The 19,434-nt window shown below is 40.2% G+C and overlaps 1 protein-coding gene across 1 annotated transcript in view; it reads left to right on the plus strand.

Annotated features, from left to right (window-relative positions):
* GORASP2 (golgi reassembly stacking protein 2) overlaps nucleotides 1-9,790 on the plus strand; it is a 31,372-nt gene extending 21,582 nt beyond the window's left edge. Inside the window, exons 7-10 of the mRNA XM_081261080.1 lie at nucleotides 246-369; nucleotides 5,643-5,729; nucleotides 6,969-7,079; nucleotides 8,665-9,790. Coding sequence (XP_081117206.1) covers nucleotides 246-369; nucleotides 5,643-5,729; nucleotides 6,969-7,079; nucleotides 8,665-9,017 — 675 coding nt within the window. The 3' untranslated portion in view covers nucleotides 9,018-9,790. The remainder of the gene's footprint in view (nucleotides 1-245; nucleotides 370-5,642; nucleotides 5,730-6,968; nucleotides 7,080-8,664) is intronic.
* Nucleotides 9,791-19,434: the final 9,644 nt, after the last annotated feature.

Below are 19,434 nucleotides of genomic sequence, written 5' to 3' on the forward strand. Positions count from 1 at the left end.
TGGGTATAGCTAGGCCAATATGTGTAACTGGAGCTAGAAGCCATGCATTCAGAGAAGGGAAGTGACAGGATGGAGCATGAGCATAGTCAAAATTAGTAAGCAGTGTCTAATGCAGAAGTGCCAGGTAAAATTTTGGACAGCTAGTATGTGATCCAAGTGTTCATCTGTAGGGCGGGTGAGAGGCAGTGCTCACATATTCTTTTAAACTAACTTAAGTGATTTTCCTTTTTTCTCTTTTTTGGAAGGTCCAGCTGTCTTCAGTCAATCCCCCATCTTTGTCACCACCAGGAACTACAGGAATTGAACAGGGTCTGTCTGGACTTTCTATTAGCTCAGCTCCACCAGCTGTCAGCAGCGTCCTCAGTACAGGTGTGCAGAAAGACTACTTCAGTCTACTATTTTTTTTTTTTTTTAATAGTTGTAGATGGACAGCATGCCTTTATTTCTTTAGTTTTTTTATGCGGTGCTAAGGATGGAATCCAGTGCCTCACACATGCTAGGCAAGTGCTCTGCCACTAAGCTACAGCCCCAGCCCATTAGTCTACTTTGTCTTACACATATTTGTACATAAAATTTTAAGAATTAATACCAAAATGCCTTGAAAACTATAAATGTGGTCCTGTCTATGTAAACATAGTAACTCACCACACTTCCCACACACAGGTTCAGCACTTCAATTTCTTCTCTGTGTAGTTGAGACCCTAGGCTTGTTTAGATTTTCAACCTGCAAACAGGACTCTGTCTTTCAGTTCTGTCTGATTGTTTTATTTATTTAAGGTGTTGGCCTGTTTCCTAGGTTGTAGGCATAGGGGTACAAAAGTGAGCAGGATACTGTTTCTTCCAAGGGATTCAGTCTTGCTCAGGGGATATATGCTTGTTCCCTCTTTTATTCCTTATTCTTTCTGATATAGTGTCTTTTAGTTTTAGGGTTTTTTTTTAATTGTTTTAACTGCTTTATCAAGATAGAATTCTCATACCATATAGTTAATTCATTTAAAATACACTAGTCAGTGGTTTTTAGTATGTTTGCCTAGTTATACAACCAACACCTCAGTTAATTTTAGAATAGTTCATTGCCACAAAAGAAACCCTGTACCCAACCCCAGTCACTGCCTAGGTTTCTCAAACCCTGGAGTCTACTGTCTGTCTCTATGGATTTGCCTAATCTGGATATTTCCTAAAATATGCATGGTCTTTTGTGACTGGTTTCTTTCACGTAGCATAATGTTTTCAGGACTCATAAGTGTAATTTCTTGTATTTATGTTTCATTTTTATTGCTAAATAATGTTTCATTATATGACTGCACCATCTTTTCTTTATTAACTTATCAATTGAGGGACATTTAGGATGGTTCTACATTTTGGCTTTTATGAATAACACTGTTGTAAGCATTTGTGTACTAGTTTTTACATTGACAGATGTTTTGTTTTCTGTTGGTTAGATACCTGGGAGTGAAATTACTAAGTGTTGATACAGTTCTCACTAATATTGGTAGATTTTAATTTTTTATTTTTCTGATCTCCTGTTTTCTAGTTTTCATTCTTTATAATACCAAGAGTTATTTCATGTACTCAATAAAGGTTGAGTAAATAAATGAAATACTGATATTACACATGATGAAATATTTCCAGTGTAGTAAAAATATTATTCATAATTTTGTTCTTGAGCTCTTTTAAATATTTATATTCAGAATTTGCTTATATCCCACCCTGTTCCAGAATGGATTTCAAACTAGCCCACCAAGAAGCAGTAATAAGGTGAACAGTGTGGTATCTGGATTTGGTCCCCTCAGTTCAAACCCCAGCACTTTTCAGAATCTTTGTTTTATTTTCCAAAGATAGTTTTTTCCAGATGAAATTTAATGTGTGTAAACTTAGCTGGGTATGGTAGTACAAACCTGTAATCCCAGTGCTTCAGGAGGCTGAGGCAGGAGGATTGCAAATTCAAAGCCAGCTGCACTAAGTTAGTGAGACCCTGTCTCAGAATAAAAAATGAAAATGTAGCTCAGCTATTTAGTACCCTGGGTTCAATCCTCTATACCTACCCCACCAAAAAAAAAAAGAAAAAGAAAAAGAAAAAAAAGTTTTTTATTTTTCAAACTTACACAAAAGTGATGGAGTAATATAATGAACCCCATTACCCAGCTTCACTAGTTATCAATATGTCGACATACTTCCCACCCCTTCTGTACTAGTTCTTTTTCAACTTTACTGAGACATAATTTGTAGACCATGAAATAAACTAACATAAGTGTACAGCTCAGTGATTTTTAGCATATTTATAGAGTTGTGCAGTCATTACCACAGCCCAATTTTAGAACATTTCCTAGATGACATTAAATATTAATGTCATCAATATCTAATCATAGACATAGTCATAAGTGATCCTAGAGTTTATTTCATTCAAACAAAGTGAGTGACTCCTTTTCATGATATTATATTTTTTTTAAATATCCTCTCAGAAGGCCTTCTAGTTCATGCTGAACTAGAAGCTAAAGGTAGGTTGAGGTACTTTTTAAGACAGCAGACCATTCTGTGGCTGAATATCTCTTTCCTGTTCTAGAGTGTTCCAGATGCTATATGACCACTCTTCTGATCTAGGAAAGAACTGATATCTCTTTTGAAATTTTTCTCTGACATTTAAAATCTTCCCTCATTAAATTATAATTGTACTTATATATGCTTATATGCACTGCACTGAGATCCCTGGCTTTTAACACTGAAGAGGAATGGCTTCTTGAATATTAAAGACAGAAACATAAGTGAAAGAGTAATTGTTCACAAGAGACTGAAAGAAATTGGCAATTTATTTTTTGAGTAAATCAATTTAAAAAGACTAAAATGTTCTGGCATCATGACATGTAAGAAGTTTTTGTTAGACATTTATTTTTCCATCATCACTTTTAATTATATTGCTTGTAAAATAGCCCAAAAGTAACTATGGAGGTATAAAGGTGCTTTATATATATATATATATATATTATTTTTTAGTTGTAGTTGGACACAATACCTTTATTTTTATTTATTTATTTTTATGTGGTACTGAGGATCGAACCCAGGGCCTCTCACGTGCTAGACAAGCGCTCTACCACTGAGCCACAACCCCAGCCCCTATAAAAGCGTATTTTTAGGGCCTTGTAGACCCTTTTCACCAAGATGGCGCATAAAGCTAAGAAGGAAGCTCCTGCCCCTCCCAAAGCTAAGCCAAAGCAAAAGCTTTGAAGGCCAAGAAGGCAGTATTGAAGGGTGTGCACAGCCACAAAAAGAAGATCCACCTACCTTCTGGCAACCCAAGACGTTGAGGATCCAGAGGCAGTCCAAATATCCTTGGAAGAGAGCCCCCAGGAGAAATAATCTTGACCACTATGCCATCATCAAATTCCTTCTGACCACTGAGTCAGCCATGAAGAAGATTGAAGACAACAACACACTTGTGTTCATTGTGGATGTCAAGGCCAACAAACACCAGATCAAACAAGCTGTAAAGAAGCTCTATGACATTGATGTGGCCAAGTTTAACACCCTGATAGGGCCTAATGGAGAGAAAAAGGCATACATTCAAAACAGAGTCCAGCTGCCTAATTCTAAATATATATATATATATATATTTTCAACATAAAAAAGTATTTAAAAAACATGAGGATTTGAAAGTTTTTAGATTATGAAATTTCTAGAAAGTGAAGGTATTTTGAGTTCCTTCTCCTCTCCCACTCTCTCCCTTGAGAGAGAAAATGGGAGAGGAGTTGGTTGGGACAACCGAAAGAAAGAAAGGAAAAGAAGGTATTTTGACATGGCATTAGTCAGTGTGACTGTTTGATACCTGCTCCCTTCACACTTCCTGTCCCCCTTCCTTGCTTGATTTTTCTTCAGAGTACTTATCGCCATTTTTCATATTGTAGATTTTACTTGTTTGCTATCTGCCTCCTTTCCTTTTCCTGTTCTGATTAGAATGTAAATTTTCTGAAAGTTGTGATTTCAGTTTCTTTATGCTGTAAAGTGCCCCAGTACCTAAAACAATGGCTAGCATACTGTCGGTGCCCCCTAAAACTTGTATGAATGAACACACCAACCATCCATCCAATCCCTTTGAGAATCTGATGAAAACAAAGATCTCTCTTCCCAAAAAGTGTGTGCAGTTTTAGGGGCTTTACACACCCTGTGAAGCCCATTCAAAAGCCCTAGGTTAAGAATTCCTGGCTTAGATTCAGTCTGTTATTTTTGAGGCAATGTATATACCCTTTAAAAATGAAAAGAAATTTATGTAAAAGATGTAATTAGGAAATAGAAGGAAGTTGCAAGCAAATCCAGGTGGTTTTCATTTTCTTTAAAATAATATTTAGACAGAAATATAAAATAGCACTGTTTCTGTAATGGACCACTTAGCAGAGCACACAGTATCTAAATAATTTGGTACAGAAGAGAGAACGTTCCAATATGTGAGTAAAATTAAGTAGACTGGAGTCCAGTGGAGCTGTGGCTAGTGCTTCAGCTAGGCCTTTTTCTTTTTTGCCATTTGCATGCCACCAATTTCTGCAGAAAATAGATAAATTAATAAATGAAAGATGGTTTAAATATGGTCATACTTTGAAGCATAATTCATTCCTACTACTATATTTAAGCAGATCTTGTAAAACAAGATCTGGAGTCTGAGAGTCTGTGTTGAGCATCCTTGTGAGAAATGGTTGGGACCAGAAGTGCTTATTTGCATAAACATAATGAAATATCTGAGGGATGAAACCCAAATCTAAACACAAAATTCATTTGTTTCATATATACCTTATACACATACTCTGAAGATAATTTTATAGTATTTTTAGTGTGTCTGCATTTGACTTGCACTCATCACATGAGGTCAGGTGTGGAATTTCCTACCTGTGGCATCATGTTGACTTTCAGAAATTTTCAGATTTGGGAGCATCTCAGATTTGGGAATTTCAAATTAATGATGTACAATTTGCATTACCATTGCTTTAACATAAAAAAAATCTCCTACTTGAGTAGGTGGTAAACAGCAATGGACAAATCTTTATTAGCTGTGCCTTGAGGGTCACTTGTACATGGAGAATATAACCTCGAGCCACCATCAGTACAGATAGGGGACATGTTAGACTGCAGAGGAGTGTGTCATGGAACTTAAGGTCAAAGGAAGTGGAGATTTAGTCATTTTCTCCGCCTCTAGAAGTCCATGTGTTCTTTTGTCTCTCTTGGGTTTCTGTGTCATTAGTCCTCTTTCATGGATGAGCATTCACTGCTTCTCAGGGCACAGGGCCCCAGCAACTCCAGGTTTACAGGGTCTTCTAGTTCAGGAGACCAGTAGAAATTGACTAGAATCCTTAATCCCATTTCCAAATTTCTAAGACAGTTTGCTAACCCTGCCCTATAGAGGTTCTGTGCACACATCTTGTCCAGAATTTGCTGGAGGCAGGTTATATAGCCCTCTGCCCTCTTAACCTTGGTTAAGGTCTCTGCAAAGGCCATGGGCAGAGTAGGTGGATCAGCTCTGAAGGGTGGTGTTTATGTAGGGGTACAGCCAGAAATTGGGACTGAAGAAGACCTGATCATGGGGGGTTCTATTGTAGTCTATTTATTCTTTTGTCAGAGGAATTTGTTAGAAATTTTTTTAAATTGTGCTTTCATTTTAGGTGTGCCAACAGTACCGTTGTTGTCACCACAAGTAAATCAATCCCTTGCTTCTATGCCACCAATGAACCCAGCTACTACGTTACCAGGTAAGCAAGAGGGCCTAGAAACATATGTGATGATAATATTTGCATCTGAAAACAACCTGTGTGATGACTGCTTATGCCTTTTTCCCCCCAGTACTGGGGATTGAACCCAAGGCCTCACACATACTAGATAGGCTAAGACTGTGCTCCATCCCCAGCCTTGCTTATGCCTTTTAATCATCATTTTCTCTCTGCAGTAACTTTGTGATAAAGGAGAGAAAGTGGCCCCTCTTCCTTAGCCCTGTCTATCCCAGAGCTCCTTAACCCCAGCTGACTACCACCCACCCCCCAGTCCCACAGTGCAGCTAGCACTTTGTGATAGTTGTTGATATGAGTATCCTGGAAGAGATGTTCTTTGTTTGGGTCTTCAGTAGCTCTAACATTATAAATTTTTGTGTTTTTCTCTTAGTATTGCCAATGGAGAGCAAGTCCAGAAACAATAGAATGTTATTTCAGTAACTATAAATACACTTTTATTGTGAAGGGCCTTTAATTATATAGTTAATGTTGTACTTTTTTTTCTTTTGGTCCCAGAACACAAGTCCTCACATACGCTGGCAAGCGCTCTACCACAAAGCCCCATCCCCATCCCTTTTTGTTTTATTTTGAGACAGGGTCTCACTAAGTTGCCAAAGCTGGCCTTAAATTTGAGATCCTCATGCCTCAGCCTCCCAAGTTACTGGAATTACAGATTGGGACACAAAAATCTGTCTGTCTTTGTACTGTTAAGACAGGAACCAAGTTCTCACACACACAGTGATGAAGCAACTGTGTGCAAGATTAACCTGGGGAGTTGGGGTGATAGGTATGTGTGGGAATTATTGTTACTACTTTTGAAACTATAAGTCTGAAATTATCTCAGAATGAAAAAGAAAACCAGAGAGACTGTGAGCTCAACAATCAAAGAAAAATTCAGTTCCATTTACTACTGTAGTGACTGAGTGAATCAGGCTATCTCCCAGACACTCAGGCCATTGTTGTCATTCTTGTTCCAGATTTTCAGGAGTGTAAGTTATTTGTTTTAACTTTTACCCACATAGCCAACTAAATGGCTTAGGTATAGAAATATAGTTCAGTTGAGTGAGATTTTTTGTTGTTGATATTCTGGACAAAAGTGACACACATTTAGTGAACCTCTGGTATTTGCATTTTGAAGTGAATCATTTTTTTCAGTATAAAAGAATCTGTTTTCTTACCCAGGTGAAGTGATATAATTTTCCTTCTCTTCCCCACTCTGTTCAGGTCTGATGCCTTTGCCAGCAGGACTCCCTAACCTCCCCAGCCTCCCCAATCTCAATCTTCCCGCACCACACCTCCTCCCAGGGGTTGGCTTACCAGAACTCGTGAATCCGGGTATGTTGCACATCTTACCCTCCTAGGACCCTGCTAATAAACAACTGTATTCAGGAAAGCCAGTCCTTTAGTTCAGTTTATTTCTAGAAAAGGCAAATTGGTTTAACAAATTTCAGCTAACTTTGAATACAAATATTAACCTTTTTTATTTAAAAACTTTTAAAAAGAGAAGACTGTCTTTGTGATTCCTCTGCCTGCTCCCTCTCTCTTTTTTCCTCTCCCTGCATCCTGACAGCTCAAGCACCAGAAAGGCCAGTCATAGAAATAAAGAGCCGTGGAGTGGCACTGCCACACTGAGTTTGGTGAAGGGGGTTCAGTTCACCCAGTGGAGATGAATGAATCCCTGTTACTCTCTTATCTCTGCAGCAATGGCCAGCGGGAGAGGAGTGCTGCTATTTTGTGTAGTGCAAGCCCAGAAATTTAGGCTGTAAAATGATGAGACCTGCTCAGCCAGCTGGGCTTGTTGTTTGATAAATATCCCCCATTATTCACAAATGTTTTATAGTAAAAACTGAGAGATTCTAGCTGCAGATAGTTCAGTTAGCAGATATGCAGAGTGCTTGGATTTTGTGCACAGGTGAAAATGAAGCAGCAGCACCTCATAAATCTGCTGTCAGAGCTAAGATTCCCCAAATAAGAGCGACCAAGCAGCCCCTCAGTGATGCCAAGGAGTTCACTGTACCATTGTGCTCAGTGTCACTGTCACATTTCTGCCTAGATCATAACTGTCTGTCTGCAGCACTCACAACCTTTGTGTTCATTGACTCACTTAGTTTTCAGTGCAAGGGAAATCCTAGTAAACCCAAATGCCATTTCCAGTCCTAGCCTCCCCTCCAGCTTTTCTTTTCTCTCTGTGTTCTTGGCTCTTCCTCTGCCCTCCCTCCATTTTTAACAGCCTGTCAGAGCAAGAGGGTTGTGCCAGCCAGTGGTCACCCTGCATGTATGTTTGACAGCCTGCCTTCCTTTTGTTGCTGTTTAATACTCCTTTCATGCTTTCTGAATTATAATATCATCAGAATAAACCCACTAACAATAATATCAATAGTCATCAATCATAGGGCTACCAAGATGCTGAGACTCTGTGGCGAGGCTAGTAGAGGGGCTGTTCCCCAAGCCCCTGCTTTCCACAGCTTTCACAGGAGGGTGGCTCCTTATCTCTTCTTCCTGGTTCTCACCAGAGAAAGCTGTAACACAACTTGCACCTCACCTCAGGGAGCATGAGTCCTCCTCTCCCATATCATTGTAGCTACTTTGCTACTGGGTGGCTAACGTCCATCTGGTCTGGATCCGTCCATCTGGTCTGGATCCGTCTCCCCTGAGCCTGTTTTCCTCAGTGTTGGGCTGAGTCACCTGGGGCCTACAAGCCTGGGAACCTTTGCCCAAGGCCAGCTGCTGCTGCGGCTGGGCTGCAAGATGCATTTAACTCTTTCATGGCCTCCAGCTGGAGATAAGCAGAAGTTGGGATTTATGTTCTCTGTCCTCAGCTTCAGCATTCCTGATGAGATCAGATACAGGCAGTCATCTGATGAGGAAAGCTGCTCTCTCAGTGCTGGGAGGGTGTATGACGTATGTCTTTTTGTCCTAGGTTTGCCACCTCTTCCTACCCTGCCTCCCCAAAACTTACCTGGCATTGCACCACTCCGCATGCCATCTGAGTTCCTCCCATCATTCCCTTTGGCTCCAGAAGGCTCTTCTGTAGCCAGCTCAGGGGAGCTGCTATCTTCCCTCCCACCCGCCGGCATCCCATCTTCTGACCCTGTCACGACTACTGCAAAGGCAGACGCTGCCCCCTCACTCACTGTGGATGCGATGTCCCCCACCTCCAAGGCCCTCGTCACTGTTGAGGACAGAATCAGCGACTCCACCCCGGCCAACGAGAAGCCTGTTTCTGCGGTTACAGTTACGGATGCAAACGCTTCTGAGTCACCTTCACTCTGAACCTGTCTTCAGAATTGGCGTGGTGTATTTATTTAACCACGGGAGCGTGTCTGGAAATGCAAACTATCATTAATTTCATACTAGTTTGTACCGTATCTGTAGGTGTCCTGTAAATAATTCTAAGGGGAAAACTAAGCAAGCGGACGTGGGTTTGTATCCTGCCAAGTTGGGGTGGGGCTCACGGGCCAGGGAGGGAAATGTCAGAAAGTGCTTGTATTTCAAACAACCAAAAAGAGTTGTAAGGGTGGCTTGCAGCTAGGCGTCCACTGCCATTCTGGGGTGTACATCTTTGGGAAAGGAGGTGGCAAGGTGTCCACTGGGTTTCCTGCCCCCTACTGCTCCTTCTATAAGAAAATGGGATATTTTATGCCTAGTGCTCACACACATTTCTTGTACTTTGTAAATCGTTGCAAGAATGCAAACCACCTCACTAAACTGTAAAAGGAAACGATAACTTTACTTTTGGTCTCTGTGAGTTGAATCTCTATTAAGGTTTACACAGAAGTTCCAATCGGAGATGTTTGTTAAAGTTACACAGTGTGCACTATTAATTGAACATCTTTTTATTCAGCCTTGTTTTGAGCTCTCAGAATTACTCAGACAACATTTTGTAACTGCTGCTGTTGCTTTCTACGTCCACCATTAAGATGGCATTTAAAGAGAAATAAAGGAGATGTTGCACAATTTTAAACCAGAAGGTGGCACTTTGTGGCTACTTATAATAAAGCTATTCTGGGGAAGCAGAGATATAGCAATAAATTACTGTAATTTTACTTTTCTTCTTGTGTTACATTTAAATTGCAATTCAGTTGCCATGTGTGTCATGTGTTCTCTCAATATGTCCCATGTCTTTAATTGTTTATGATTTGTGTTTGCTTTTTTCTAAGTTTCTAAGAGATGGTAAGTTAACTGGAATTGATTTATTGAATGAAATTAAATGCATATTATGTCCCCCATTTTGAAATAATATGAAAGAGGTTAATTGGTTTTTGACCTAGTACTAGTATAAAGTCATGGGTACTCGCAGTGCTGCTGATACTGAGGTGCCAACATGGATGACTCATCTTTGACCACTCATCTGGGAACTAATTAACGCCAATCCTGCACCTCTGACAGGAGGCCCAGTGCTGACCAATTTTTAGGCTCTGTCCATTTCTGGAGCCAAATATGTAGTAAAACTGAGTGATAAAAGAAAGTTCCAACTCTAGTCATGGCTTCTGCTTGTGTGATAAATATTTACAGATTATTTCTTTCTGTTAACAGTTGTAATTTTTTGCAAAGGAACTGGCAGCAGGTAGGGATAATATTCACAAGCATATTTTAAATGTTAACAATTTTTGGCTTTCCAGTACAGGGAAAGTGATCATGTTACCACTTTCTAAAAGATGTTCACATTAAAAACAATAACAAATTTAAAGGACATCTCTTAGGGGAAAGCAAGTAAGTGATTTTCAAGCTCTGCCAATTTATTTCTTTTAACAGTATGTCCTCCACTGCAGTGATTCTTAACTCTTGAGGTCATAGTTCTCATTTGAGAATGACAGCCCTGGACCATCTTCCTGGGAAAATATCCACAGGCATGTGGATAAGGCCCAGAGGGAAAGCAATTCTTGACACTCAGGTAAAGGATGGCACAGATTTGGCCTAGAATGGCTCACTGGATCGTCTCTGGGGTGGTAAAAACTTAGGTATTCTCTACTTTCTTCAGGAAATCTAGTTTCAGTCTTTTTTTTTTTTTTTTTTTTTGTGTGTGTGTGTGTGTGTGTGTGTGTGCGCGCACTAGGGATTGAACTCGGGGTTGTGCTTGTTCTGGGCACTCACTTAATCCCTCAGCTGTGCCCTCAACCTTTCGTTTCAGCCTTTAAAGACAATAGAAGATCCTGTTTCAGATTCTAAAAACACAGATGTAAGATGGTGTCCCTGGCAGTAGCCCACTCCCTGGGGCCTCTTAGGGAAGAAAGGCCATGGATTCCATCCTTAGGGCACTCCAGGATAGTGCTGTAGTCATGGAGATGGAACTCCACTGCAGCCCCGAGCAGCCCTGAGGGCCAGAGCCCATAGAGTCAGAAGGAACTTGGATAGCCTATATCTCGTCAGCATCTTCCCAGGTTCACAAAAGAGAGTCACATGGCCATGATTGGGGGTGGGGTTGACATTGATTTGGATTAGGCTCAGTTACCTCAGAAATTCTCAACACGATAGTATCTTAAACAAGAAAGCTTATTTCCCTCCCATGTTCAAATAGAGGTAGTCAGTCTGAGCAGATCTGGCCCAATGGTGCCATAAACCTTAGTTCCATCTGGTAATTCTCCTGGGTGTGGTTTCCATTCCCAGGGTCATGGCCTGGTCTCAGATGGCAGGTGCAGCCCCAGCCATTCATCCTTGTTCAGCCAGGAGACATTTCCCCACTTCTTTTGGGGTAGCTTCAGAAAAGTTACGTGTAGCACTTTGGCGTACATCCTTTTAGGCAGTGTGGAACCATGTGACCACGTCTACCTGAAAGAGGCTGAGAAATAAAGCCTTTATTTGGGGGCCACAGCTGGTGCCCTCACTGCAGAGGGAGAAGAGTGGTCAATGAGGGACAGTAAGCAGCAGTGTAGCCTTTAAGGTAGGTACACATGCAGCTCTACCATTTGCCTAAGATTTGAGGGAGCAGAAGAGACCTTTCAGACAAGGGACACTGGAAAGAGAACAGCAGCTTCTAAGGTGACATTTCCCATGAAGACTTATGCAGAAACTGCAAGGTTAGATGAGTCTGAGCACCAGCCACTTTCACGCAGATGGCATGGAGAAATGTCACCGCGGGGCAGCGTGTCCTTGCAGTGTGCCACTGAGGGAAGCAGTGGGGAGGCTGAACTCCAGGAGAGATGAGGGAAGGTCACTGTCACCCAAGGCCCATGAGGACTGGGATGATTTTACCTTTTCCCTGTTGATTTTTATTCCTGTTTTATGTTAGTTCATCACTACATGCTCTTAGAACAGCTGCACTTAGCTCATTTCCTGAAACTTTTGAAGACCTAGAAATGGCTTTGTGGCCTCTTCCCTATTGATGTGGCACACACCAAACCTCCAGGACTGCCTTGCTCAGAACTGTGAGACCTGTGGGCTGCTGGAGCTGCTGTCATGGCTCAGGACATAGCCCTCCTTTAAGAAACTGAGAAATGCTGCGTGTGGTGACTCATGCCTGTAATCCTAGTGGTTTGGGAGGTTGAGACAGGAGGATCACAGGTCCGGAGCAAGCCTCAACAACTTAGTGAGGTTGTAAGCAACTCAGTGAGACCCTGTCTCAAAGTATAAAAAGGGCTGGGGTTGTGGCTCAGTGGTTAAGCACCCCAGGTTCAACTCCTGGTACAAAAAGGAAAAAGGGGTTGGGGATATAGCGCAGTTGGTAGAGTGCTTGCCTTACACGCACAAGGCTCTGGGCTTAGTCCCCTGCACCATCAAAAGAAAACAATGAAGCAACTTCATGGCAATTCACAAGTACTGTGACAAGTGAAGGGTCTCATGTAGAGGGAGGTGTGGAGCCTTGGTGACAGGAAGGATCTCTGGCAGCTGAAGAAGGCTTAGCTGGGCTGACCCTTTAGATGGTAGAAAAGCACTCAAAATTTGATAGGTGCCCCTGGAGCTCTCAATAGGAAAGCCCTGTGCTGCTGCCTTGATCTGTTGGCTACAGGTACATTTGCTTTATTAGGAAATAAAATACATCTTATCTCAACAATTTGTCAATTTTTTTTTCTCTCAGAGTGGCCCAATTTATCAACAGTTCCCTTATAAGAAAGGCTGGGTCCCCATCTCTACCCTAAAGGTCTTCCTCTTTAATTATCTTGAGCACCATCAAGAGTTTCAGCTCTGCCTGTAGTAATTAGAATATGGATTCTGGACTTTTGGAGTTTTTTAAAAACATCCCCTGGGAAGGAAGTGAGAGCCAGAGCACTGAACACTGACATCTTCCTCCTAGGTGATAATTAAGCCAGGCTGGTCCAAAACTGGGGGAGATAATAAGGCCACAGGAAGGTCACCTGCCAAGACACGGTTTAGCAAAGGTTAGAGGAGGGAGGGTATTATCACTGATATTTTTTTGCATTAGATCTGGGAAGAACAATTTTGAGCATGACTAGCCCAAGTGTTCATTTAAAGCCCTCTTGCATATCCATCCCACTGACTAAGTAGAATGAAAAATTAACATTGTGGTAGGTATTCACTCTCTAGAGCAAGAGACCAACGGAAGGGCAAGTAAGACCCACTCCCAGGCTCCTGTCCCCCTGGGAGCTTCACGTGAGGGGGCTGAACGTAACACAAGGGTGCAGCCAGCACCCCGGGACAGTTTTTACCTGTTAAAGTGCAACTAAGAAGTGCAGAAACTGCTGCCTCTTAAGGGAGTGACATGAACATGGCTACTATCGTCAGTTCTCTTTTTCAAGTATAAAAAGTTTAGTAAGAGTTCATGCAGGCTTGAATGACCTTATCCTTTCCTTCAAAGGGAACTCCACATACCATCTGCTAGTGAGGATGGGCCCCAGGAACTGTCAGTGTTATTACAGTTGAGGTGACTCCATGTTTCCCAGCAATATACAAATACAAGCCTGTATTTCACAACAGCCATTGGGACTTGGGGCAATTATTGTAGCTAAAATTTATTAGGCATCACTGTTTGTGGCGTGAATGATGAGGTGAGCTCAGCTCCGTGCAAGCCTTTCGCAGGACGGTCTGCACAGAAAACAAACGGGGTAGCAAACTGGTGTTCCAACACGTTTCTTTGAACTGCTTTGTGTATATTAAAAGGTGACTAACTTGGGAACATCTAAATATCAGGACTTACATAAAACTAGATTTCTGGTTTCTCACAAAAAGTCACAGATCAGTCCCACAGGGAAACAAGTGCTCCCTAGAGCCTGCACCTTCCAGTCCTTCAGCCCACCTGGCCCTGCATGAGTCTGAGTTTGCAGTGCCCTGTACTATCCTGGTCCTCAGGGTACTGAAGATGAGGAAAGGCAGGGCACAGGCTCAGGTGTCCAGAGCCCCTGGAGGTCCAGATTCATCAGAAAACAAGGTCCGTCATGGACTTCATTCTTAGGAATCAAATGATTCATGGTAGAATGGGCACTAGGTTGATGAAATTTGAAGCAGTTGCTTAAACTATAAATGCAAGGGAGAAAATAGGTCCCTAGGCAATGAATGACAAGAACAGTGACAGAAATTTGAGTTTCACCAGCCTCTTTTCCCAAAGCCATATCCTGGGTCTCCAAATCCATTAATTATTTATCTTAACAACATGCTCCATTAGAATTTATTGTCAGTTCTCTTTTTTATTTTATTTTATTTTTTTATTGGTTGTTCACAACATTACAAAGCTCTTGACATATCATATTTCATACATTAGATTGAAGTGGGTTATGAACCCCCAATTTTACCCCAAATGTAGATTGCAGAATCACGTCGGTTACACATCCACAATTTTACATAATGCCCTATTAGTAACTGTTGTACTTTGCTACCTTTCCTATCCCCTACTATCCCCCCTCCCCTCCCCTCCCATCTTCTCTCTCTACCCCATCTACTGTAATTCATTTCTCTCCTTGTTTATTTTCCCATTCCCCTCACAACCTCTTATATGTAACTTTGTATAGCAATGAGGGTCTCCCTTCATTTCCATGCAATTTCCCTTTTCTCTCCCTTTCCCTCCCATCTCATGTCTCTGTTTAATGTTAATCTTTTCTTCCTGCTCTTCCTCCCTGCTCTGTTCATAGTTGCTCTCATTATATCAAAGAAGACATTTGGTATTTGTTTTTTAGGGATTGGCTAGCTTCACTAAGCATAATCTGCTCTAGTGCCATCCATTTCCCTGCAAATTCCATGATTTTGTCATTTTTTAGTTCTGCGTAATATTCCATGGTGTATAAATGCCACATTTTTTTATCCATTCATCTATTGAAGGGCATCTGGGTTGGTTCCACAGTCTAGCTATTGTGAATTGTGCTGCTATGAACATCGATGTGGCAGTATCCCTGTAGCATGCTCTTTTAAGGTCTTCAGGGAATAGTCCGAGAAGGGCAATAGCAGGGTCAAATGGTGGTTCCATTCCCAGTTTTCCCAGGAATCTCCAAACTGCTTTCCAAATTGGCCGCACCAATTTGCAGTCCCACCAGCAATGTACAAGTGTACCCTTTTCTCCACAACCTCACCAGCACTTGTTGTTGTTTGACTTCATAGTGGCTGCCAATCTTACTGGAGTGAGATGGTATCTTAGGGTGGTTTTGATTTGCATTTGTCTGACTGCTAGAGATGGTGAGCATTTTTTCATGTACTTGTTGATTGATTGTATATCCTCCTCTGAGAAGTGTCTGTTCAGGTCCTTGGCCCATTTGTTGATTGGGTTATTTGTTTTCTTATTGTCTAATTTTTTGAGTTCTTTGTATACTCTGGATATTAGGGCTCTATCTGAGGTGTGAGGAGTAAAAATTTGTTCCCAGGATGTAGGCTCCCTATTTACCTCTCTTATTGTTTCTCTTGCTGAGAAAAAACTTTTTAGTTTAAGTAAGTCCCATTTGTTGATTCTTGTTATTAACTCTTGTGCTATGGGTGTCCTATTAAGGAATTTGAAGCCCGACCCCACAATATGTAGATCGGAGCCAACTTTTTCTTCTGTCAGACGCAGAGTCTCTGATTTGATATCAAGCTCCTTGATCCATTTTGAGTTAACTTTTGTGCATGGCGAGAGAAAGGGATTCAGTTTCATTTTGTTGCATATGGATTTCCAATTTTCCCAACACCATTTGTTGAAGATGCTATCCTTCCTCCATTGCATGCTTTTAGCCCCTTTATCAAATATAAGATAGTTGTAACTTTGTGGATTAGTCTCTGTGTCCTCTATTCTATACCATTGGTCCACCTGCCTGTTTTGGTACCAGTACCATGCTGTTTTTGTCACTATTGCTCTGTAATATAGTTTGAAATCTGGTATCGCTATACCGCCTGATTCACACTTCCTGCTTAGAATTGCTTTTGCTATTCTGGGTCTTTTATTTTTCCATATGAATTTCATGATTGCTTTATCTATTTCTACAAGAAATGCCGTTGGGATTTTGATTGGCATTGCATTAAAACTATAGAGAACTTTTGGTAATATCGCCATTTTGATGTTAGTTCTGCCTATCCATGAACAGGGTATATTTTTCCATCTTCTAAGATCTTCTTCTACTTCTCTCTTTAGGGTTCTGTAGTTTTCATTGTATAAATCTTTCACCTCTTTTGTTAGGTTGATTCCCAAGTATTTTATTTTTTTTGAGGATATTGTGAATGGAGTGTTTTTCCTCATTTCCGTTTCAGAAGTTTTGTCGCTGATATACAGAAATGCCTTTGATTTATGCGTGTTGATTTTATATCCTGCCACTTTGCTGAATTCATTTATTAGTTCTAGTAGTTTCTTTGTAGACCCTTTTGGGTCTTCTAGGTATAGAATCATGTCATCCGCAAATAGTGATAATTTAAGTTCTTCTTTTCCTATTTTTATGCCTTTAATTTCTTTCGTCTGTCTAATTGCTCTGGCCAGTGTTTCGAGAACTATATTGAATAGAAGTGGTGATAGAGGGCATCCCTGTCTTGTTCCAGATTTTAGAGGGAATGCCTTTAACTTTTGTCCATTCAGAATGATGCTAGCCTGAGGCTTAGCATAGATAGCTTTTACAATGTCAAGGTAAGTTCCTGTTATCTCTAGTTTTTCTAATGTTTTGAACATAAAGGGATGCTGTACTTTGTCGAATGCTTTCTCTGCGTCTATCGAGATGATCATATGGTTCTTATCTTTAAGTCTATTGATGTGGTGAATAACATTTATTGATTTCCGTATATTGAACCATCCTTGCATCCCAGGGATGAATCCTACTTGTTCATGGTGCACAATTTTTTTGATGTGTTTTTGTATTCGATTTGCCAGAATTTTATTGAGGATTTTTGCATCTAGGTTCATTAGAGATATTGGTCTGTAGTTTTCTTTCTTTGAGGTGTCTTTGTCTGGTTTCGGAATCAGGGTGATGTTGGCCTCATAGAATGAATTTGGAAGAGCTCCCTCTTTTTCTATTTCCTGAAATAACTTGAAAAGTATTGGTATTAATTCTTCTTTAAAGGTTTTGTAAAACTCCGCTGTATACCCATCCGGTCCTGGGCTTTTCTTGGTTGGTAGTCTTTTGATGGCTTCTTCAATTTCATCCATTGATATTGGTCTGTTCAAATTGTGTGATTCCTCCTGACTATGTCTGGGCAAATCATATGACTTAAGAAATTTATCGATGTCTTCACTATCTTCTATTTTATTGGAATATAGGTTTTCAAAATAATTTCTAATTGTCTTCTGTATTTCTGTAGCATCTGTTGTGATATTGCCTTTTTCATCCCGTATGTTAGTAATTTGAGTTCTCTCTTTTCTTCTCTTCGTTAGCATGGCTAAAGGTCTGTCGATCTTATTTATTTTTTCGAAGAACCAACTTTTAGTTTTGTTAATTTTTTCAATAGTTTCTTTTGTTTCAATTTCATTGATTTCGCTCTGATTTTAATTATTTCTTGCCTTCTGCTATATTTGCTGTTGTTTTGCTCTTCCTTTTCTAGGGCTTTGAGATGAAGTGTGAGCTCATTTATTTGTTGGTTTTCTCTTTTTTTGAGGAATGACCACCAGGCGATGAATTTTCCTCTTAAAACTGCTTTCATTGTGTCCCATAGATTCCGATATGTTGTGTCTGTATTTTCATTTATCTCTAAGAATTTTTTGAGTTCCTCCTTTATGTCTTCTGTAACCCATTGATCATTCAGTAACATATTGTTCATTTTCCATGTGATGTAGGATTTTTCCTTCCTTCTTTTATCATTGATTTCCAGTTTCATTCCATTATGATCAGATAAAATGCAAGGTAGTATCTCCACCCCTTTATATTTACTGAGGGTTGCCCTATGGCATAATATATGGTCTATTTTTGAGAAGGATCCATGTGCTGCTGAGAAAAAAGTATATCCATTTGATGATGGTTGATATATTCTATATATGTCAGTTAAGTCTAGGTTATTGATTGTGATATTGAGTTCTATAGTTTCTTTATTCAACTTTTGTTTGGAGGATCTGTCCAATGGTGAGAGAGGTGTGTTGAAGTCACCCATAATTATTGTGTTGTGGTCTATTTGATTCTTGAACTTGAGGAGAATTTGTTTTATGAATGTCGCAGCACCATTATTTGGTGCATAAATATTGATAATTGTTATGTCTTGTTGGTGAATAGTTCCTTTTAACAGTATATAATGTCCTTCTTTATCCCTTTTGATTAACTTAGTCTTGAAGTCGATTTTATTCTATATGAGGATGGCCACCCCTGCTTGCTTACGAGGACCGTGTGCATGGTATATTTTTTCCCATCCTTTCACCTTCAGCCTGTGTATGTCTTTTCCAATCAGATGTGTCTCCTGGAGGCAGCATATTGTTGGATTTGTTTTTTAAATCCATGATACCAGCCTATGTTGCTTTATTGGAGAGTTTAAGCCATTAACATTCAGAGTTACTATTGATATATGGTTTGTACTTCCATCCATGTTTGATTGTTTATCCTTTTTTTGAAAAATTTAGTTTGTTTCTCCATGATTTTCTTTCCCCTTGCCCTCTGTCTTTACTGAGGCACTTCCTACTGATGGTTTTGGTTATTGTTTTTCATTTCTTCCTCGTGTAGTGTTTTGCTCAAAATGCTTTGCAATGCTGGTTTTCTGGCTGCAAATTCTTTTAACTTTTGTTTATCATGAAAGATTTTTATTTCATTGTCATACCTGAAGCTTAATTTTGCTGGATACAGAATTCTTGGTTGGCATCCATTGTCTTTCAGTGTTTGAAATACATTGTTCCATGACCTTCTTGCTTTCAGTGTCTGTGATGAAAAATCCTTTGTTAACCTTATTGGTTTACCTCTGAAGGTAATCTGTCTCCTTTCTCTTGTAGCTTTTAATATTTTCTCTTTGTTCTGTATATTGGATATCTTTATAACAATGTGTCTTGGCGTTGGTCTACTGTGACTTTGTGTGCTTGGTGTCCTGTATGCATCTTCAATTTGTATATCTGTTTCCTTTTTTATTTCTGGAAAGTTTTCTGTAATTATTTCATTCAGCAGGTTGTCAGTTCTCTTTTTTAAATACAAAAAGTTTAGTAAGAGTTCATGCGGGCCTGAATGACCTTATCCTTCTTTCTAGTGAGAGGGACCTACTGTCCACCCAGCTCTGATGTGACTGGCCTGTTTTGACACTGGCACTCAAGTCTTCCTGAGGTTCTAATAAGCATCTTTGAAAATCACATAAATTAGGGTAGCTAGGGACACAGTTATAGAAACTTCTCATTTTTTCTCTTACATACTCCTTTATCATCAAAATTATTATTTTTTTGTGGTGTTGGGGA

This window comes from Spermophilus citellus, assembly GCF_964194105.1.
Source record: "Spermophilus citellus genome assembly, chromosome: 11".
NCBI classification, from domain to species: Eukaryota; Metazoa; Chordata; class Mammalia; order Rodentia; family Sciuridae; genus Spermophilus; species Spermophilus citellus.